A 21242-nucleotide genomic window follows, 5' to 3' on the forward strand; every position below is an offset into this window, starting at 1 on the left:
AGATATTCCCCTTCTTTCGTTTTTGATCGGACGTCAAGAAGTCCGCAATTAAGCAGCTCATCTCGACGTCTCGTGAGCGACGTTGCACTTTAAAATTGATAAATCCTCGGCGCATCGTGTCCCTTAACTATACGGGAATAAATTTTCATGAAGCTTATCACGCATTATTCCCGCCATAAATGCCGCTCGAAACATACAATCTGCGTTTCATAAACAGTGGAATCCCGACGCACGTAATTGAAACTCAACCGTCAAGCAGATTAGATAATGGAGGCACAATCGTGACTCCGAGATTAAAACGAGATGAGCGTATAACTACAGGAACAAGGGAGCGATGAAAGAGGAAACCGGTGCTCTACCGAGAAACGATATTCACGTCATAATGAAATAATTACCGTACTATAATTTTAACGAGATCATAAACGATATTTATAAATAAATCGACAAAAAGTTGCGGTGCATTATCTTAAATGTTGTTATTAAATATTGCATTAAAGAGAGAAAAGTTAATAAATTTCTACGTCCAGCCTGTAACTTTCAATTACCGGAGAAAAAAAAAAAAGAAAAAAGAAAGAAAGAAAAAAAAACAATGCAATATTGTTTGAGTGAATAATTTCAGTTACTCCTGACATTATATATTATTAAATGGCACATCGTCGAGTACAGTCTGAAAAGATCTCGATATCGTCCACGAAGGATGCTACAACTTCCGGAAAGGAAGACTCGATCGAATTAACTGAAGTACAGCAATTAAAGCGTCTCCCCTTTTCTCTCTCTCGGTTATTCGATTTACGGAGCAACGGACTCGGTCGTCGTCAGCATCGCTTGTTATTCATTAGTCAAGATTAAGACAAGACGGGTGCCGTGTAATGAGAAGCACGAAGACGCCGCGGAAGACGGAAAGTACGAGCGATTACGTCTCTTACGAGAAAATTGGAGGAAGTATGACGGTTCGCCAATATCAGACGACCGGGAAACCACCGGCAGACACCGGCAGCGAATCAATAGGAGTGCCGGCACACACGAGAAAACCCCACCGCCCCGCGGAATAGAATCTACTATCGCCCTAGCCAGGTATCCGCCAAAGCCATCAATATTCGTTTAACGCGTCGTTTCTCTCCCGGTGGCGGGACAAACAATGGCCTGGCGAGAAATATAAAATTTAGCAAGGCACCATCCGCTCTGAGAAAGAAACAATGAAGAAAGGGAGAAAGAGAGAGATAAAAGGAGATAAAATAATCTCGAGAAGGCACTCTGTTGTGCCTCTCGGGCGAAGTCTCGAGTTTTCCTCAATGAGGTGATGCATTTTTCATGGTCGATGATAATCTGGCATTAATACCTCTTTCCACCCTGGAATTATTAAGGCACGAAATTTCCACCGCTTTGCTTAAACCGCGTAAATAGATTACAAACCTAATCGTCCTACTGTAGCACGAGGGTCTTTAGATTAATAATAATCTAGATAGTAATAACAGTGATGTATGTCAGCTAATAAAATGTACATTATTTTCTCTCGCATTTTATCGAATTTATAAAATTTATCTCGGCAATTTCTAAAACGTTACATATTGAAAAATGAAAATGTCCAAGTCTAAAAGAACCGCAGCGACGGGCGTTCGCGGGAAAAAAAAAAAAAAAAAAAGAAAAAAGGGCATTTCGTTAAGATCGACAGACTTTGGTGCTTGGTTCTCTCGAAACCAAGCACTTGAGAATAAACATCGGATAGTTGGCTCTCGCACCTCTCGGCTTGAATAACCTACAGACTGGTTATGGGCTCGAATCCCTCAGCGATCGCGTGTTGTTTCCCGCGTGAGTTTACGCACCATTGGCCACCAATCTTCGGAATGAAACTGCCGCCGTTCAGTAGACTCTCTCGGCGAGGCCTGTTTCGCGAAGAGCGCGCGAAAAAGCGAGCAAGAACGGCAAAAGGGGGAAAATGTAAGCGCGAGGGAAAGGATCCGGTCGATTGGACGGAACAACGGGCGGCGGCTACGATTTCTCGACGCGTCGAATAATCACGTTTAACATGCCCGACGATACGCAAGCGATACCCCGGCTCCACGTATGCTTACGCGCTCGAATACATTACACAACACATTGTATTCCGTCGATAAACCGCAACGTTGTAAACGGCGATATTACTGCAGGGGCTGAACGCGCGCGCGGCAACTTGTACAACGACGTCGGGGAACGTCGCGTCGAGGATGTAATGGAATTGCGCGGCTGCCACGGAGCAGACTATCAGTCCAATCTCGCTTCTCGCTTCCTTGCGAGAACCGTCTTCCCCAAATCTCGTCACGTGATCTAACGTGAATACGCGGTGTAATTGCACCGAGGAGAGAAATTATCTCGGATGCCGAAACCGCGACGATAGCTCGCGGGGAAACGATCGCGGGAACCTCGAGATTCTCTCGCACGGTATTATTAACGTCAGCTCAACGATCGGTTACTTATGTGTCTCTGCGAAACGTACCGCGGCGAATCGATTAGACGCCGATGACTTCTGCGAATCGTTTATAAGAGAAATGCCCGCGATAAAACCAAGCCAGCTGATTCGGTCATATACGCGGCACAAATCAAAGTACCGTTGCGCGCGTCCTTTTCGCCCGTAGCCGCGTCGGCTGGCTGGCTGCGAGAAGCCAGAAGCCTTCTCTCGTTCGTCGATTCTCGTCGACTTCGCCGACAATCATTGCCGGTTGCTCCCAGCGTTTAATCATGTTACATCAGTACGACACTCTGACAATCCTATCAAAGTAACGAAGTGCGCGGGTCGGGATATACGTACGGCGTGGGACTCAAAGTTTCATCGCGATCGATCATCCCTGATTACTTCTCCATACACGACCGCGCGCGTGTACGCCGCCGACTATCGACAGACCATGTACTTAAGTTCTTGCATACGAGAGCCCGGCTTCGGGCACAGATCAAAGGAAACACCGTACATTAGTAGTGATCAAGCATTTACTGTCATATGCTAAACTTGAACCACCGCATTTGACACGCATCGCCTAGCTAAAGATTATAAAGCTCCCCGTTTTTCGCCTCAGATCGCGCCTTCAAACTGATCGTTCGCAAGTGCTATAATTTCGAAATCCTATTAAAAAAAAAATTTAAAAAAAAGAACCCCCGTTTGTATCATTTATTAATACGTTGCTTATATCTTTAAGCGTATAAATTATTTAAATCTAGTTAACATGTGCAAGCGTATGAATCGCAGCGTGAGAATTGAAATGAGAATGCACTACGGCATGATAAATAGGTAAATGAAATAATATTTCGATTAATCTGTGTACCAATATACCCACCCCAGATATAAATTAATATTAAAAAAAAATTACTATCGATTGTTTTACATTATCGAAAGTATTACTAAACATGCGAAACGTTCGCGGAATATCGAACATTCCCAGATGTTCCTGGGAATGATTTTTCAATAATTTGTTTTCAGGATAGAAAACGTAGGGCGGGGTAGAACGATCAATAAATTGATTAAATCTCTTTCCACCGCGGGAAGTGTAAATGTGATAATGGGAAAACGTAACGAGCGAATTTTAAACGGGGTAAAAAAAAAAAAAAACGTGAGAAACGGATCGCCATTCAAAGCGTACATAGATATTATGTACGAACGGAAAATATACTTCCCTCAACGGGGAAAAGTATGTTCTGCTGGTTGTGCACAACCAACATTCTTTACCACGTAAATACATAACACTTAAGTCATATTATTGCACGAGATTTTGTTTCGTACCTTTTCAATTCAATAATTGTTGCGTAAATAAAGTTCTGCGCAACGGACAAAAAAAGCGGCAAAAGGAAAAGCAGGGACCCGATGTTATAAAATTGATTGCGGACTAACGATGAAATTGATTTTCGCATTTCTATCAGAATATTTTGCAGAAAGCTTTTAGTTAGAAATTTGTTAAAAATTTTATATGACGCAAAAGAATTCAAATATAAAATATAACAGCTGCTCGCGCTTGCAATATTTAAATTTTAATTGTTAAAAGAATCGCCGTGTTTTTAATATTTCCTGCGCGTGTCAGAGTTCGATAAATAGCACAAATGGAAAATACAGTTATGAGATATAAATGAGAGACGATGGATGTAAAAAACTTACCTTTAGACGAAGATCGCTGACGGTCCAGACGCGGCTCGCATAATCGTTGGATGCTCCGAGAATGAGAGTGCCTGTTGAATCGAAGTCCACTGACATCACCCCGGCGTTGCTGCCGACGAGAATTCCCTTGTTCTCCGACGTATCTGCAACAAAAATTCGTCCGGTTAGATAACGAAATTCAAGTTTAATTCTTCGCGGTTATATACATCCGCATCGATTACTTCAGCCTCGCCGCAGAACAATTTTACTCCACGACCGTTTCTCTCTTTCTCGTTCATCTAGTATAATCGCGCGTTATTCTCTGAATGACTAATTAAATTTATACCTTGGCGACTTAATTGGCAGCGAACGAGCGGTGCTGCGATCCAAACGGAGCGAGGTATATGGACCTCGAGGCAGGCAGAGATAGGCACAGAACGTAAAGATAGAAACGGAGCAGGGCAATAAAGAAGAACAAGGAACAAAGATGAGACGGCGAGGATGCATGCAGATCGCGTAGATACGGAAAAGTCGACGAAAAATTCGCAAAGGACGACGTATTAATCGCGCGCGTAAACCGTTACCATCCATATTGAATTAGCCTACTGACGAGTCGCTGGCGTTGTCGCACCGATGCAACCGCGACGCAACGTTGTCGCGCGCGAGAGGGAATTTTAAAACTAGAACGGATGAAATTAATCTTTTAAAACGATACGTCTTTCCATTTATCACACGCGATATCTTCTCGCGATTGCTAAGCAGCTCAGAATATCGTTTCTGCGTAAATATTCTGATTAACGAAGTCACTTTTCTTACCGTTTCTAAGTCTAAAAGAAATTAATATATATAATTTTTTTAAGTATTATTATCTAAAATGTGAATTATTACTCTGTCTTAATTACCTTTGGTAATGTTCCAAAGCTTCACTTTTCTGTCAGCACCACCAGTAGCCAATATTCTATCAGTAGGCGACCATTTAACAGCATATACTTCCCCCTCATGAGCACTCTGTAAAGTTTATAAGTATTTTAGTATATAAACTTCCCAGTTATCTCCTATATATCACAAAAAAAATCACGTTAAAGATTCGATAGTACAGTACATGACAATATTACAAAATATAAAAATGTTATAAAAAAAATAATTAAATGTAAAAACATGTAATTATTAAATTTTATGTTACAATTTAAGAACTTGACACAGATATTTTATTAAAATATAAAATAAAGTTCAGTATTTATTCTTCCTCTTAGATAAATTAAATTTCTCGTTTAAACTTCGAATTACTTTTAATTATTTTATAACAAAACTAAAAATTTATAACATGGTATATATCAAATATTATAAGACCAAGAATATATTAATTACGTGAATTAAATGTTCGAAAATAAACGAATAAAAGTAGATTAATAAATAAAAAGAAAATGAAAACAATTCACATTTGTAGAAGCTAATAATTAGGAATAAGGAAAGGGAAAAAAATGAAAATTAGGACATGGAGGTTATCGATTATCGTAATAAAAACATTTTGTATCATTGTACAATTACTTGTACGTAATCGAATCTTGATAAAAATTATAACCATGTATTTACAATCACATATACATGTATTTAACTCTTTATTATTATATTTTAATATAACTATACAGATCAAATCAAATAATTTAATTTTTAACTGATTCAATCTTAGATAATTAAAAAAAAAACCTAACAAATTATCTCTTCGATCGTTCAAATTAATCATTTTTGAAACTCTAAAAATTTCATTTCTTTAACGTTGAAAGAAAACTGATCAATTTCTATTTTAAATATAATAGTAAATAAATTAATGGAATATTGATATGTCAAATATACATTACGAAGCATAAATAATACACAGCCTTTTATATTATTAAATCCTCATAACCATAGCTTGTAACCTAACACTCTTTACAATTAAATTGACTGTAAAAAAGAAGAAACAATTAATTCCAATATTTCAAAAAAAAATATTAAGCATTAAATCTAGAAAGACACGTTTGTCTAATAAATTAATTAAAATAAAAATTAAGACACGTTAAAAATTAAAAAATATAAATCTGTTCATATACATACACAAAGCATGCAGTTTCGTGATTTAATATTATTAAAAGTGTCAGATATTAATGGTCTTTTTCACGATGATAACACAATATGATATACTTTGGGTTTAACGTACAAACGTTACGGATACTTTCGTGGGCACTGCTGTCGGAAGACCAGCAACTTCTTTTAAGCTTAAACGATCAGGACTAACAGGTCGCGTATCTCGTGCTGCATCTTCTAATTCCTTTTGCATTTTTGCTTGCCTCTTTCTATAAAGTAATAAAAATATTTTTATTAAGTACACGTGATATTATTAACACTGAACAAAGTTGCAAAGCAACTTAAAGCATGTATAATCACGTTGATACATTGTACGTTGAAACAAATTTTTCACACTTTAAAAAGATTTTATCATTAATATTAAGAAAAATTAAATATTTTTTTTATAAAAATATTACAAAAAGTAATGTATGAATAATAGATTTAATTAAATATCTTTCCAAGTTTGTTTTCTATGGATATAGTATGTATATTTATTGATATGCAATTTAACTTATCATTTCTATCTTGTTATCTTCCATCTTGGTATAAAAAAATAAAGAATAAATTTTACATCGTTTAGTAAATATATACAATTTGTACAATTCTTAAATTACAAATATATTAATCACTTTTATACGTAATAATTACTATCATACGTATAAAACTATATTACACGTATACACATTACGTAGTGTAAACGCCACCAACAGAGAAAGTACATATATTGTGAGATGTAGAGAGCAGTATAGTTTGTAGCTTTGTTAATTACCATCCCAAAGTTATTTAGCATTAAGCAGAATGTTCACTACATTTCATCAAACTTACCCAAATTTTGATAAGGTATGCATCAAAAAGGCTGTTGGGCTCGTAAAACTGAAACGAAAATGTCAAGCAGTGTGAAGTGCTTGTGTATAAAGCCCTAGAGTGAAATTGTGTATACTCTGTAAAGCTCAAATTAGATAAGAAATATCTGTAGCTTATGGGCTTGTAAAAAATTTAATATAAAATTAATTAACGCATATAACGATTAATGGTTATATTTTCGTATTTCATTATTGAATTTTAAAAGTGTCCTTTGTAGAATTATATTATAATCTGTGTATATATGAGCAAGAAATTTTACTATATAATATAAAATTCATATCACAATAATAATGTACATATAATTCATAGATTTTAAATTGGAATTATGTAACATGCATTTTAGTTGCTTTAATAATAATTTGAATTATTTAACAACAAACTTGAAAAGAGATTTGTACACATAGTAAAAGTTAAGTTAAAACAAATGTAAAAAGTAACATTTTAAAACTGAACGATACGTACTTTTAAAAGTAATGCAATAACATTAAAAAAGAATTTTTACAGAAAAGTAGATTCGAAGAGAGATAAAGATTTTAAGTGGAAAATTATTTACAGATTAACTAAAACCCTGTTATGCAAAACTATATTACGATACATAAACATATATACAAAAACATATAACCGAAATCAACTAAAATGCAGAGAGAAAAAAAGTTAGGTTAGCTACATCTTTAAAAGCTGTAACTAAAATAAATACATTTACTATACTACGTACAGAAGTATAAATTAGCAGAAAATTATTATCAGCATGCAAGACTATACATATTTTTTTTAATACTGCACACAAAAATAGCCACAAAATAAACATATGTTCAGAATAAAAGGAGAAATACACTACTTTACTCCTGAATTCATAGGAACAATTCTAACTACAAAAATATCCGTGGAACATGCTAAATCATAACGTTGCAATTAAAATTTTATTAGTTCACTAATACTGTTCACCAATTACTCATATTTGTAATAGTAGAAAAGAAGACAATATGAATAATCTCTGTTTCCCTTGTTGACTTCGCGATATACATAATTATTTTAAATATATATATACAAACTTACCTTAGGAAATTATCGTTTTCTTCATTCATCTTTTCTGCATCTCTGGCTTTATATTTTATTAATCGTTCAATCAGTTGTCGATTTTCTTCCTATAAATGTATAAAGTTCAAATAAATGTTATGTAATAAATAGAAAATATAAATCTACAAGTTTGCTCTCTTTTTTTAACATTATATAATATTAATGTACAGTACATATAGCACATATTTTAAAGAAAACATTTTTTAAATAACTAAAAATATGTACAACATACCTGTGCCTTTCTAAGCTTTTCTTCCAAGGATGCAAAAGCAAGTTGCAAAGCTTGATGTTCATCCTTGAGCATCTGGTTAATACCTTCCAAATCTTTCTCTCTAGCAAGGCATTTAGTTATTTCTAAACGTAAATTAGCATTAGCTTCCGAGTTTTCTGCAAGACTGGAACAAACAAAAATCAATTTAAAAAAATCTTATCTCTAAAAACTCAAACTGTATAAACGTGTTTGTCGATAATATAGTACGTTACCTAGTTTCCTTTGCTTGAAGTTCCTTTGTCATTTCTTGCAATTTGTTATTAAGATCTACTATTTGTTGCGTGTGCTCTCCTTTTCTTTTATGTAGCATTGCTAATTCCTCCGCTTGCTTTAATAATCTAGCTTCGAGATCGGAATTTCCGCAAGTTCCAATACTACCGTTGGCTGCTTCGCGACGTAAAGTCTCATTTGCTATTGTCAATTGCATATTCGTATTTCGCAGTGTATTTGTATTATCAAATAACCTATTATCTGCAAAACAGATAATACCAATACGATTTCATATAAAAAGAATTAAGTTTGATTGCGACAAAATCAACATAACCTATAAACTACTAGCTAGAGTAGTGAATACATTTTATAAAAGATGAAAATAAGGAACAGTAAGCAACACATGTATTCAAGTGCTATATGCAATAGTAAGCTGCAGATAGAAATTAATTCTGTAAGACATATGGCAAATATAGGATAGCTTTTTGCTCCAAGACACATCATGTATCGCTACTCTCGCTAGCTTGTACAATCGATTCCGTTTAATAAAGACGCAAAAAACTCACGTAGGCTAATGAGATCTGCGAAGCAGCTCGTTTGCGACCTATTCCTTTCGCGTAGCTGCGAAATTAAATCTTTTCGCCAATTAACATCTTCCCGAATAACTCCAAGCGAGCCGGCTGCTTCGTTCGAGGTCATTTTTTCTTGATCGTTAAACGTGCACTCTCGAAACAAACGTTATCCAACGATTTAATCTTAATTACAATTGTTTTTACGAGAAGGTCTCAAACAAAATTTTGTAACACCCTATCTATACATGTTATTTTTCGACACATGCGGCGACGGATAACCTCATCCGATGAATTTACACTTGATCGTCAGCCAGCGCGTAATGTCCGAATGTACTCTGATAATCGCGCGGCATCGTCGTATCAGTGTAAAATACTTTTAATTACAAAAACAGCTGTTCTAACCTAGACGTAACAAACACTACGCTGCTACTTCAAAAATATTTGTTATCGTGGAGTGCATCGACGCGATATACCGCTCTACGATGTCGAATGCAGCTTATCGATACATCAGAACGACGTAACCTTTCTTCTGATACATCGATACATTGTAATTAATTAATGTACTCTGAATCCTACAAAATTAATAAAAAATTTTTCGATATTTATGGAGTTAATTCCTTCCACCCGGTCCTTGCATCCGAGGCTCAAAAATAATTTAAAAAAGCTTTTCTACTCTACCCATGTCTTTTAAATAATATTTAAAGTGTATTTGACTCTCGAAAAAGTATTATATATTTGCGACGCCTAGTGACCGAACCAAACAACACTCCGACTTATTTTCTTGGAGTATTTTCTTGGAGTAAGAACGGTTTTACATTTTCTTATTCGCGTACAAGTTGACTTACCCAGTTTGGAAATATTGTAATCACAAATATTAATTAAAATTAGTGACATATATTCGATAATATTCTTCTGTATATAAGAATATGTTACTTTTATGACATATTTGTTTAACAAATGCTTTTTTTTTATTTAAATAATGCAATGTGCAAATAAAAATTATTATCAGTTTGTACTGTAAAAAATATTCTATAAACAGAAAAATTAGCTGATTGAGAATTATTTTTATCCATAAATTAACGTTAAAATTAAGAAATATAACTCTGAACCAAATAAATAATAGAAACGATATTTAACCGGAGGTATAATTCAAGAGAATTTTTCTAAAGGCAGAAGAAGCAAAATAAATTGTTAGGCATGTCTTTTAGGTCGATTAATTATCGTCATTATTACAAAATCCCAATTGATATATCTGCACGGAACACGAGCTGTCACAGGTTCTGGCACAGTAAAAGATGCACTTGACTCTCGTGAAAGCTCCACACATCTGCGACGTCTAGCAGCCGAAACAAATAACCCTTGCTGTTCCTACTTTTAATTATTAGTTTTAGATACCTAACATTAAATACTCAAGTGCGATAATAACGTTTTTAGGATTTTTTTGTTCACAATAAACTAAATTAAAAAATGATATCACCATGGTTGTACATAACGCATTGTTAAAGATAAAATAAAATCCAAGATAAAATTACAAAACATAGAAAGATGATAAACGTCCAAGTTGATCACTTTGTTTCGTAGAAGTTTTCTTTTCACAAGAAACGACATTCGCGCTCAAGCAATAAACAATGTATTTTATTTAATACAAACTATAGTACAAAATTTATACAGAACAACGTACGGTTTTATCATCATTTCTCATATGACAGCAAGTCCTCGTATCGAGCGAACGCACACACTTAAGCAAGACTTAAGAGAAGAGGGTGGATTGGAGAAGGTCGAGGGAACAGGACACGAGAGGGACCAGGGGACAATCACTAAAACTGAGCACATCGATTTGTGACAATACAAACTTACTTGACACGAGCAAACCCATCGGTTGGCAAGCGACACGGTGGAAAAAGAAAAAAAAAGAAAAAAAAAACATCGCCCACGCACAAACACAGAGAGCAGAAAGCGCATCGCATTTTCATCCTCATCTTTTTCTTCCACAGCACTCGTGCCGTAGACGACACGTCCTGGCTTCGCAACACACCTTTCGACGGCGATGATCGGGCATCCGATCTACAATTAGATTCCATACGGGAATCATTGAGACTTTGTGCATTCAAGTATACTCTGAATTCGACGATTACGCTGAGTAACATTCTAAAGACTTCGCCACCGGCGAATTTCCGCGTTTAAAAAGAGGGGACGAGTCACCTTTGGCCACGAGACATCGCAGGAAAAATACAGATCCTCCTCCTTCTAAATCGCATTCAATTGTACTTAACTGTATATAAGTAGATAATAGTTAATCTCTAGGTGCGACCCAATAGACTATTCGGGAAAAGTACTACGTTCCGGGACGACTCACGTCCGTATCTAAATTCTAAACGGTCAACGAGCCTAATTTGGTTGAGAGAAACACGTTTGTAATAAAATATATTTATACACGATAATCGCGAAGCGCCTCTTAGCAGCGGTCGCATTCATCAGAGTACATCAGAGTATAAAATTGGTCGTTAATTTGCGCGGTGAACCGGGTTTTCTTTATTTTTTTTTCTTTTTTTCTTATTTTGTTTTTTACGTCTAAACTAAATCCCGCGACGTGGTAGAAACGCGATTTATAAAATTAACGATGAGTCGGTGATATGTGTTTAAAAAAATATTGACACTCAGATACAATGTGTTTCAGGTCGATCAACGAAGAAATATACATGCACCCGTGAGGATCAACGTATCTCTCGCTACTTCATTACGTCCTCTAGACCTGTGGGAGTCAATAGCGGAGCTTCCTGATGCACTATCATCGCTGCATCAGCCGTTGAAAAGCGTTACACGATCAACCGATCCGAATTAATCGAGATAAAGACAATCTATAATAGTAGGAGTACAAAGAGCAAAAGTTAATAACAATGAGTGAGAGAGGTACCTAATTCGCGAGAATAACGGTCCTTTCGGCCCGACGGGCTTCTCTGGATCGGCGAAGATGCGATCAGTAAAATTGTACGTTCTAAACGTGAGGCGCGCCAGGTCTCAAGCTCGATAAAATCTAATAAGATCTGAATCGTTAAAATCGAAATGCGTCGCGGCGTCTATCACATGTCCCTCTAAAAAAGACAATATACGGACAACACTAATTATTTTACAATTTAAGAGAAGTCTAATTCACATTTGTCGCTACATTCGAATGACTTTAATTCGCATCGGCTCTCACGCGCGTGCAAAATATGGCCGTCGACGAAAAAGATCGGGAAGAAGTCGCTTCTCGGGGTCTCGGAGACGATTAAATACTCGTGAATTTCGGTACCCCCTTCCGCACGCACTCACGCTTCCCAAAGACAGTCGCTCAACAGAAAACACATCACTACATCGTTCTCTCACGCTGTACATCATTCTACATCACATTATCACCTATAAATTACTCGTAGTGTGGCTTAATATTACATTATCTCGAGGTCTCATTACATAATAATTCTTCCCGTCACGACAAATTCGATGAAGTCCCTTCGAAAATTGGAGATTTATCGCGTCACGCGGTAACGTCGTATTAAACAAAAGGAAAAAAAAAACAAAAAAAAGAGAAAGAGAAAGAAAGAAAGAGAGAGAGAGAAAGAAAGAAAGAGTGTGAGAGAGAGAGAAAGCTCAAAAAAGCGAAGCAGAAGAAAGGCCAGCGTACGTCCGAGGCTCAGACCTTACATTCACAGCCTGACTGAGCACTCGGTTCTTTTCTGTTTTTTTTTCTCCCTTGTTTCTCTCACGATTCCAAACTTTTGCGAGTCACACATATTTAATTCCGAATTTGTAATGCACAACTTAAATAACGACGTAATTAATCCTTGCTAAATTTACGTTGACCCTCTTCTCGACGCGCAGCCTCGTGATTTGTTGCATTTCCAGCTTAAAATAATTGAACTAACGTCAAGCCAAGACGTTGACGAGGAGGAACATAAAGCGCCTGTCGTTGTTTTGCAGTAAAAAGATCCAAACGCCCGCGCGAGATTATCGTCTTAAAAATTAGATAAATTATCGCAATGACAAGATTGTTCTTCTCGATGAACAGGACGACGGTTGTGCGAGCGATTGCAGCGATATGACAAGAAAAATGACGAAAAAATGTTTAAAGTAGCAGGCGCGATCACCTCGGTTTCGAAAACCCAATCTTCATCGCCAGCATAGAGATCACACAATTTCATTGTCACGATAACGTACTCACGTGATCGCGTGAGTATTCTTATTCAGATTAAACATGCTGCACTCGCGTTACACTTAAGAATCTCGCAGGCAAGAACTGAAAAGTCGCCTCCACATTACATGGTGTTGTAAACAGGACTGCTGTGCCTAGGCCTGACCTGCAACCTAGCCAGGGGATGAGTTCTGCCGTGCTGCTGTTGCTTTTTGCTAGCTGCCTTCGCAACCACGCTTGCCATTACCACGCTGGGTGAGGGTACCGCTGGCGGTCTGCCAGGCGCTTCTGGTGTCTCGTTAAACAAAGACGCGGAGTGATTATTAATCATAATTGGCGCCGATCTCCTTGAAAACTCGGGCGCAATTTTTGACTTCGCCGGCGGATGCACCTCCATGGCGTCCCAATCCTTGTCCTTGTGTGCTCGCAACTGCACATCCGAATTTTTCCTAGACTCCGGCCTAGCGACTTCGTATTTTCCCACCAACACTCTAACTGAGAGATCCTCCACATTGTCCTGCGACGACGGTGGCGTTGTCTCGCTTCTTCTGCCGTGCTTGCTGTCTTTGGTTTCGCCGACGCTGGACGACGACTGGATTTTAGATTCGTTGTGCGGGATCACTGGCGACGAAGGTAAACTCCTGATTTTCACGTCTTTTTTCGGCCGCGTGGCCAACGATGCGCTCTCGCTTTCGTTTGCATTTTCAGGACTTCTCTCTAGCTTGGTCGACTTTGCCTCGAATTCTTTTTTTAAATTTTTAACGATGCCGGACGTACTACGCGGACATTCTGCTTCTGGCGAGTCATCTGCGGAAAGACAGCGCTTGCTAAACACGGACTTGTTGCAGAGATTTTCCAAGACCATTTTGTGATGTTTTACGGAAGGACATTGAGTAGTATTAACGACGCACGGACTGGACGTCTCACTTTCTGATCTGCAGGACCTCAGCGACAGGGGCAGATCGGATTCGGAGGACAGGGAGGACGGCGCCGGGGCGCTCGTGGATAGTCTTCCGATCTGACGCATAGACGTAAGAGAGATGTCGATGCCGCCTATCGGGCTCGGCGAATTTCTATTTGTTTCTACTTTAAGGTTATGCTCCTGAGTGGGCGATGAGTCCCTTCTTCGCGGCGTCGGCGATGGCATGTGATGCAACAGCACCGGATTGTACGTCTCTACAGCGACTGTGTCTACCTCAGTGGCCAGTCTGTCGGTCTTGTCATCTGTCGAATTCTGCGTGCACACGCGCTTCACCTCGCCCGCGGTCGTGCCTTCCTCCAATTTCTGTTTAGTGCGCTTTACCGTGCCTGGATGCCACGGTATCTCCTCTTTGTCGTACGGGAACAAACCGCTGGAACCGAGCAAATCGGACGGCCGCATGTCATAAGAGCCCCAGGAACTGTTCCTCGACGGTAAAGTGGCCCACGAACTGTGCACCGAACTATTATCGAGGACCACCGCACTGTCATAACTACTCCAGGAACTTTGCCGACTCGGAGATTCTCTTGTGACAGGCTCGCCCCGTCTTTCTTCGCGATCGAACACTCGGTCGACCTGGGCACTGAATGGATCCCCGTCTTTCTTCGCTTTCTTTCCATCTTGACACGTCGATGACGACGCCGCTGTTGTCGCCGTCGTTATCGTCATTGTCGTTGTCGCCGTGATCGACGTTGTACTTGTATCCGCCGTCACATTCGCAACACACTCATTCTCGTCACTCACGCTTCTGTCAGTTTTATTGTCGTCACACGAATCAACACATGTTGCATCCGCGGACACGGTCCAGACTAGACATTCACTATTATCGTTGATCTCGGTGGACTCTTGGTTCGCCTCCTTCCTCCTTTCCCTGTGTTCTTCACCGGGATCCCAGATTTCCTTCCCGGAAGGAACAAAAGCTGCGATATTTTGCGCTTCCTGTGGCTGCTCACAATGCGAATGACCATTCTCGATTGGCGCGCTATCTTCCGTCACTGAATTCTGAGGCAAGGATTTTGCGTCGGTATCAGATCCTGGCGACGACGGTTTACTACTGGCCGCTTCGAATTGATTGGTTAAATTGAGTACCAAGCCCTTCCTCTTCTGTCCCTGAGTTTCTAACTTACTAATTCTATTTTTTACGCTAGGTGTGCCAGGGTTCGGGGCAGGTAAGTGCATTATTTTGTTCTGCGACACGCTGTAAGATTGCCCGTTATCGCAGGGCATTAAAACATTACGAGCTTCCTGTTCTATTGCTGGTTTTTGATTCGAGCCACGAAGAAGGTCTTCCCGTGTGACTTCCGTATTTCCTGCTTTATCGATACTTTCCAGCGACTGCGACAAAGGAACTAAAAAAAAATAAATTTTGTTAAAAATTATAAATTGTATCAACTTTAATTAATGTGTTTTTTATTTAAATTATTAATTACGTCTTAAAATTATCTTATCAATTAGGTCTTAAAATTTATAAAATACAATATTGCGCCTATATAAAACCATTTACCGGAAGGTAACAGATTCTCTGCAACTTTAACGTTCGGCGACCAACTCTTTGGTCTCTGACTCGTTTTCTTTAACTCCGAGCCCGAAACCTCCCGCATATTATTCTCAATATTATCTGATTTCTCTTCCTTTTTTGATTGATCCTTCGCAGACGTGGGAGATTTCAGATTCGTGTCAGACTTGGATCTCTGAAGCTTCTCCTTGTTCTTCATCGCATCCAAAATACCCTGGTACGTTTCCAATTGCAGGAGGAAACTGTTGTTAGGCTTGATGCAGTTGCGCTTCTCTTTAACGTGTTTCCACGCTTGGGAAAAATCCCAATTGTACGCCTTCATCGCGTAGGCTATTACCACGGAAGCTGAACGGGATACTCCCATCTTACAGTGCACCAGCACCTTGGAACCCTCCATTTTAGCCTTGGTAATGTACTTGAATGTATTATCCCAGTGCTTCAACAAATCTGTTTTTTCGTCATCGTACACACGTACGTTCAAATACGTAAACATGCCAGGGAAAAAATTGTCAATTTCCCGAGTGACATTCAGAATATGCCTTACACTAAAAATAAAAAAGAATTAATACAGATTGAAATTAAATTGAAAATTATATTAACAGCATATTTATATTACATATAAAATTTTTAATTATTACTATTATTATTAAGTAATAAAGAGTAAAATAAAAAAAATATCTCACGTCGTTTCATAATTAAATTAATAGTGGCGAACAATATAATTCACACTAAAATTAAACTCACCCATTTTTCTGGAGCTCCTCTAAATTACTAGCATTCCACTCACTCCCGAGATAAACATGATCAAATATTTCAGTTGGCGCATCCATTTGTCCCAGTATGGTGAGCATCTCTTGATCGATGAACGGTTTGAATTCTCCGAGGTCCATATCGAGATCTTCTTCGAGTCGACCTCTAATATACTTGGAAGTCACTTCGTCGAGGTCCACTGACATCATGATTTCTTTCAGCGTCGATCGAATCACGCGTTCGGTCTCTTCTCTCTCCCTGGGCCTAGTTATAAAAATATTTATTTTCATATTGCAACAGATTAATCAGACAAAGATAATTTAATGCATTCACAAGTAATAGCTTTTAAAGATTTCTTGCATTTTTAAATTCGACCGTAGATCACTCAATTGTAATTATCATAAAAAATCTATTATAATTTACTATAATTAACTAATGTTTGAATTTAATGACGCGCGCGCATGATTTTTTCAAAAATTATATAAACAATTAAACAAGATTCTAAAAGTGGTCTCGTAAATGCGAGATTAAAATTCAGCGAAAATTTTCAAGTACGTTAGTCTTCCACGTGCACTCAGATATTTCGTAATCCTGAAATTCGACGATCGAAGTGATTCAATAGCTCGAAACGTTCGGCTCAGTTCGAAAAGTAAGGCAAACGTAGGAACTGGAAATAATTGAAGGACGGCTATGAAGTTGTGCTTCGCTCGAGACCTAACGCAGACAACCAGGAAAGGTGCATCAACAAACCACCCAGCTCTGGCACGGTACCAAGCTAAATTCGCTAGCTGTTTCTCGGGTCTTATAATATTCCGCGAATCGATTTCGTTCGAGAGACGAGTATCGGCAGCATTAAGATTGAACGTCCACGGGATCATTAGTGTTCTTCTCGGAAACTGGTATTCCAGATGCAGCAAGTATTGAGATACGAAAAATTAGATAATGCCAAGGAATCGCATTCGAACAACGTTGCGCCGTCTCTCGAAAAAATCGAAGTAAATTTAAACTTACTTGGTGCGTACGCTGTCCGGCGACGGCGGTCTCTTGGACTCCAGATTGTCCATGGCATGCCACTCGTTGAGGCACGACCGATCGCTCTCGATCCGTTGCTCATAGTAACTGACCCAATCATGCGACAGTCCACCTAGAAAATAGTTCTGCTCGCGTGCCTTACCGGACACCTTGTGCAACGTCTGCAAAGCTGACCTGGAAAAGAAAAAAACACAAAGGGTATTAGAAAAAAACAAATATAATTGAAGATCTTAGGAAAATCAAGATCACATAACTGGCCGAGCGCGAGAGAGATAATTTCATGAGCAGTTTAATCTCGAGAATTAGCTGGAGACTCTAATTACAATTAATATTTACGATATTCCTTCTCTTTGATTACCGCGACCTTATTTTCTCTGAAAGATTACATTTTTCCATTTTTTTTTTCCCGATGTTACACACCGGTGTAGTTGTTTGCTGATGAAGCCGCTGCAATTTCACAGTCACTTTGTGATACCTTACAACCGTGAAAAAGTAAATCGATCAGCATCTTCGGTGATCGACGAAAGTTATTTCTGAGAAAACAAAGAAAGTAAGCGCACTTTCTAAACGTCGACATTTCAGCAAGAAAATACCTTTGTGCATCCGGATTTTGTCGAACAACCGAGAGTCGATCTCCCGCCTCGCAAGGTGTATATACCCTTTGGAATTACCATAACTAGTAAACTTTCCCGCTCGCCCTGAAACCCATTCTACGATCGACGGCGGTTCCCACGGCGGCGTAATGTTTGCTGCGTAAAGTAACCGAGGAAAAATAAAATATTGGCTAACGCCTGAGAACAAGGGCAACGACGTCTCGCCTTTAAATCCCGCGAAACCGCGAGAGAATCGCGAAAAGCGAATTAAAATGATTATCAAGTTCGCTCAAACAAACGTTAAGTTCCGATATCAATTTTTAATAAAAATACTAAACCTCTGAAAAATAACATGGGTACGACTTCGTACGTTTATTCCACGTGATAGATTTTAACGCGGATAAAATGTTGCTAAATTACCCGCTTAAAAGTAGGTTTGTTTTCTTATTTTCTATTCCTTAAACTTGGCCGCAATCGCTATCCGGTTTCTACTTCGGATTGATAAACCAGTTCGCCCAGTCAATCATTTCTTCCATTTAAATGTAGAAAGAACTTGCCAATTAACATTTTATCATGTTTACTTGATATCTCTCACAGAAATCCAGATGTTCGTATAAATTACATTTTATCAATTAATTAATGCAGTATTATAGCTGATATTATTTATACAATGCCATTTAAATTTTTTATTTAAATGGCGATATAGATTTTTATTCTCCAACTTTTTATACACGCTACTTAAATGTAAAAACAATCCTACTTTCAAAAAACGTGAAGGTGCTTTTGATAGCAAGAACTGCAATACCCTTCTTTCACGTGACATATCCACATGCAAAGTTTCGTTCAGGCAGTGCACAACCTGTTCTATAATAATCCCAAACCGGTCTTTCGCGCAATGTGTACGCTCAACGTGCGCATGAACGCGCGGAGACTCAGTTTAACATTTTTCCAAAGATTAATCAACACGAGCAACGAAATCTCAGAGACCCGTTGACCTATCTACTATTTATGCGAGTGTAGAAACAGTGGGAGTGTATTAGCCGGTAAACAATGAGTTACTTCTACATTCGAACGCTTGAACGGCTCTAAACTTAAAACAAAATAGAATGTCAATTTTAATTAACGTCGCGCTGTCGGAAAATTAATAAAACCTTCGCACCGTGTCTCCGAATTTTTGCCGACGAAATAAGACAAGCTGCATGAGACTTTCCACCGTCTAAAATTTTTCCTACTCATTTCGTTGATTATTTTTCGCTCGCAAAAAGATTTCAGAGAGATCTCTTTGAGATCGGACCTAGTGGAATTTTCCTCCTTTTTTTATTTCTTTTTTTCAGCTCGCTATAACGTGAGAAACCACCTGACAAATACTTTTGACGACGCGCGACCGTCCTAAGAAATAAAGAAACCTCGAGTCCTTACTATCGGCGCTCAACCATGACTGCGTCGTCACATAAGAAGAAAGCGTGATCAGAGATACTCTTCTTCGCCATAGCGTAGTGTTTTCGGGAGAATCATCGGAACGATAAGCTTGCGGGATATCGATTAGCCTAGCACGTGATCCTCGCAGCCTCTTCGTTCATTCTCGTAATCGCAAAGCTCGTTAATTATTTTTTATTTTTTTTTACAAAAACGAATCGCAGTAATAAGCTCAATCGCACGCGATAAATGAATCAATTAATTAATGAATCAAATCAATTTTGTACATAATTAATTTTCTAAAAATGTACAAGTATATATATACATATATAATTTCTTAGACGAAGAAATCAAGCAGGACATGAAGTTGCAATAAAGAAATAACGGTATACACCGAGCTGAAACGATGACGTTTTCTAAATACGTTAGATATACCAGTCACGAAGGAAGAGGCAATCAGGGAATGAAAATGCGACCTTTCACATACGCAAAATAACGCGACGAGAAGAATCGCAGTATGTTCACGTCTCTTCATTCTGCAAATCAAAATTCTTTCCACCGACTTGATTATCGCGTGCGAATAATTGACGTAGCCCGAAGGTGAGCTTCTTTTCGCAGTGAACATCCGCGTTTGATTTCCGCATGTTCGTACACGTTGTGACAAACGAGATGTCACATATCAATCAGAAAAATTCGGAAAAATCACTTCGACATTCTCCGATGGCCTAATTAATATTTCTCTAGTAAGAATTTAATACAATTTATATAATAATTAAATGTAATATATATTTTACCTAATACGCGTAAAAATTTCCTTAATTTTTTGCTCGATAATTTATTCATAGAACAATAACGAAATAAAGCGTTTCGATCTTTCTTCATTTTATCTATTCTACCGATCGCGAGGCCGCGTTATTAAGAGACCTCTGGCCAGCATCTTGGCCTTTTGATGCCTTGACCTTGCACCTTAGGTAGCCGTGCAAGTAATGGAACTTCGTTTCTAAGTTCCCGCAATGGTTCAAGCGAAACAGATAATAGGCCCCGCCTCGCAATTTCTTAGCCTTTTGAAGGGCAGATTAATTTCGTTAAGGGTCGGTGATACCTGCGCCAGGCGCTTTAAATCACGGTCTCGGGAACGAAGAAACTTACACGCTGTAGTTTTCGAAAATCCATTTACGCTTACATATTATTTTCCGTCGAACTACTCAATTAAATTAATTATTCGTTTATATTAATAATTTTCAATATTAATTTTCTAAAAACAATTTAATTTAAAACGCGAGGATGTTATTTAAAAGGACGGATGTTATTTAAAACGCGTTATACTTGGACTTGTATTTTGGTCGTGCAAAAAAGTTTCACGCGATTCATTAAGAAACTTAAGTACAATTTTTCTGCGATGAGCGTTTGGAGAACGCGTGCCACTTTCTCAAGCATAGCAAATATCACGCAAGAAGCGGTTTCCCTTCCGCGCCGACTCGGCAACGATTAGATAAGACCGCTTCCGTTTTCTTGGCGGTGTGCAGGAAATCCAGAGAGTCTTGCTGCTCGCAAGAAGTATATGCTTTTACGCGTCAATTAGCGTCTATAAA

General features: G+C 38.3%; 2 protein-coding genes across 6 annotated transcripts in view; both read right to left on the bottom strand.

Annotated features, from left to right (window-relative positions):
* Atg16 (Autophagy-related 16) overlaps window positions 1–9724 on the bottom strand; it is a 196669-nt gene extending 186945 nt beyond the window's left edge. For 2 of the 4 annotated variants that reach the window (XM_070658734.1, XM_070658717.1), the window contains exons 1-8: window positions 9191–9724; window positions 8627–8885; window positions 8376–8538; window positions 8123–8211; window positions 7028–7075; window positions 6294–6429; window positions 4999–5104; window positions 4118–4260 (exon numbers count right to left, since the gene is read on the bottom strand). In XM_070658734.1, the coding sequence (XP_070514835.1) occupies window positions 4118–4260; window positions 4999–5104; window positions 6294–6429; window positions 7028–7075; window positions 8123–8211; window positions 8376–8538; window positions 8627–8885; window positions 9191–9323 (1077 nt within the window). In that variant the 5' untranslated portion in view covers window positions 9324–9724. Of the gene's footprint in view, window positions 1–3132; window positions 4261–4998; window positions 5105–6293; window positions 6430–7027; window positions 7076–8122; window positions 8212–8375; window positions 8539–8626; window positions 8886–9190 lie in introns of those variants that run through there. The other 2 variants (XM_070658725.1, XM_070658743.1) reach the window with 2 other exon arrangements.
* A 1085-nt stretch (window positions 9725–10809) lies between these two features.
* The window catches only part of Ssh (Protein phosphatase Slingshot), a 64812-nt gene continuing 54379 nt past the window's right edge, over window positions 10810–21242 (bottom strand). For both annotated transcript variants that reach the window (XM_070658442.1, XM_070658450.1), the window contains 4 exons: window positions 17621–17815; window positions 16604–16873; window positions 15848–16404; window positions 10810–15692 (listed from right to left, as the gene is read on the bottom strand). In XM_070658442.1, the coding sequence (XP_070514543.1) occupies window positions 13489–15692; window positions 15848–16404; window positions 16604–16873; window positions 17621–17815 (3226 nt within the window). In that variant the 3' untranslated portion in view covers window positions 10810–13488. The remainder of the gene's footprint in view (window positions 15693–15847; window positions 16405–16603; window positions 16874–17620; window positions 17816–21242) is intronic.

This window comes from Cardiocondyla obscurior, linkage group LG01 (assembly GCF_019399895.1).
Source record: "Cardiocondyla obscurior isolate alpha-2009 linkage group LG01, Cobs3.1, whole genome shotgun sequence".
NCBI lineage: Eukaryota > Metazoa > Arthropoda > Insecta > Hymenoptera > Formicidae > Cardiocondyla > Cardiocondyla obscurior.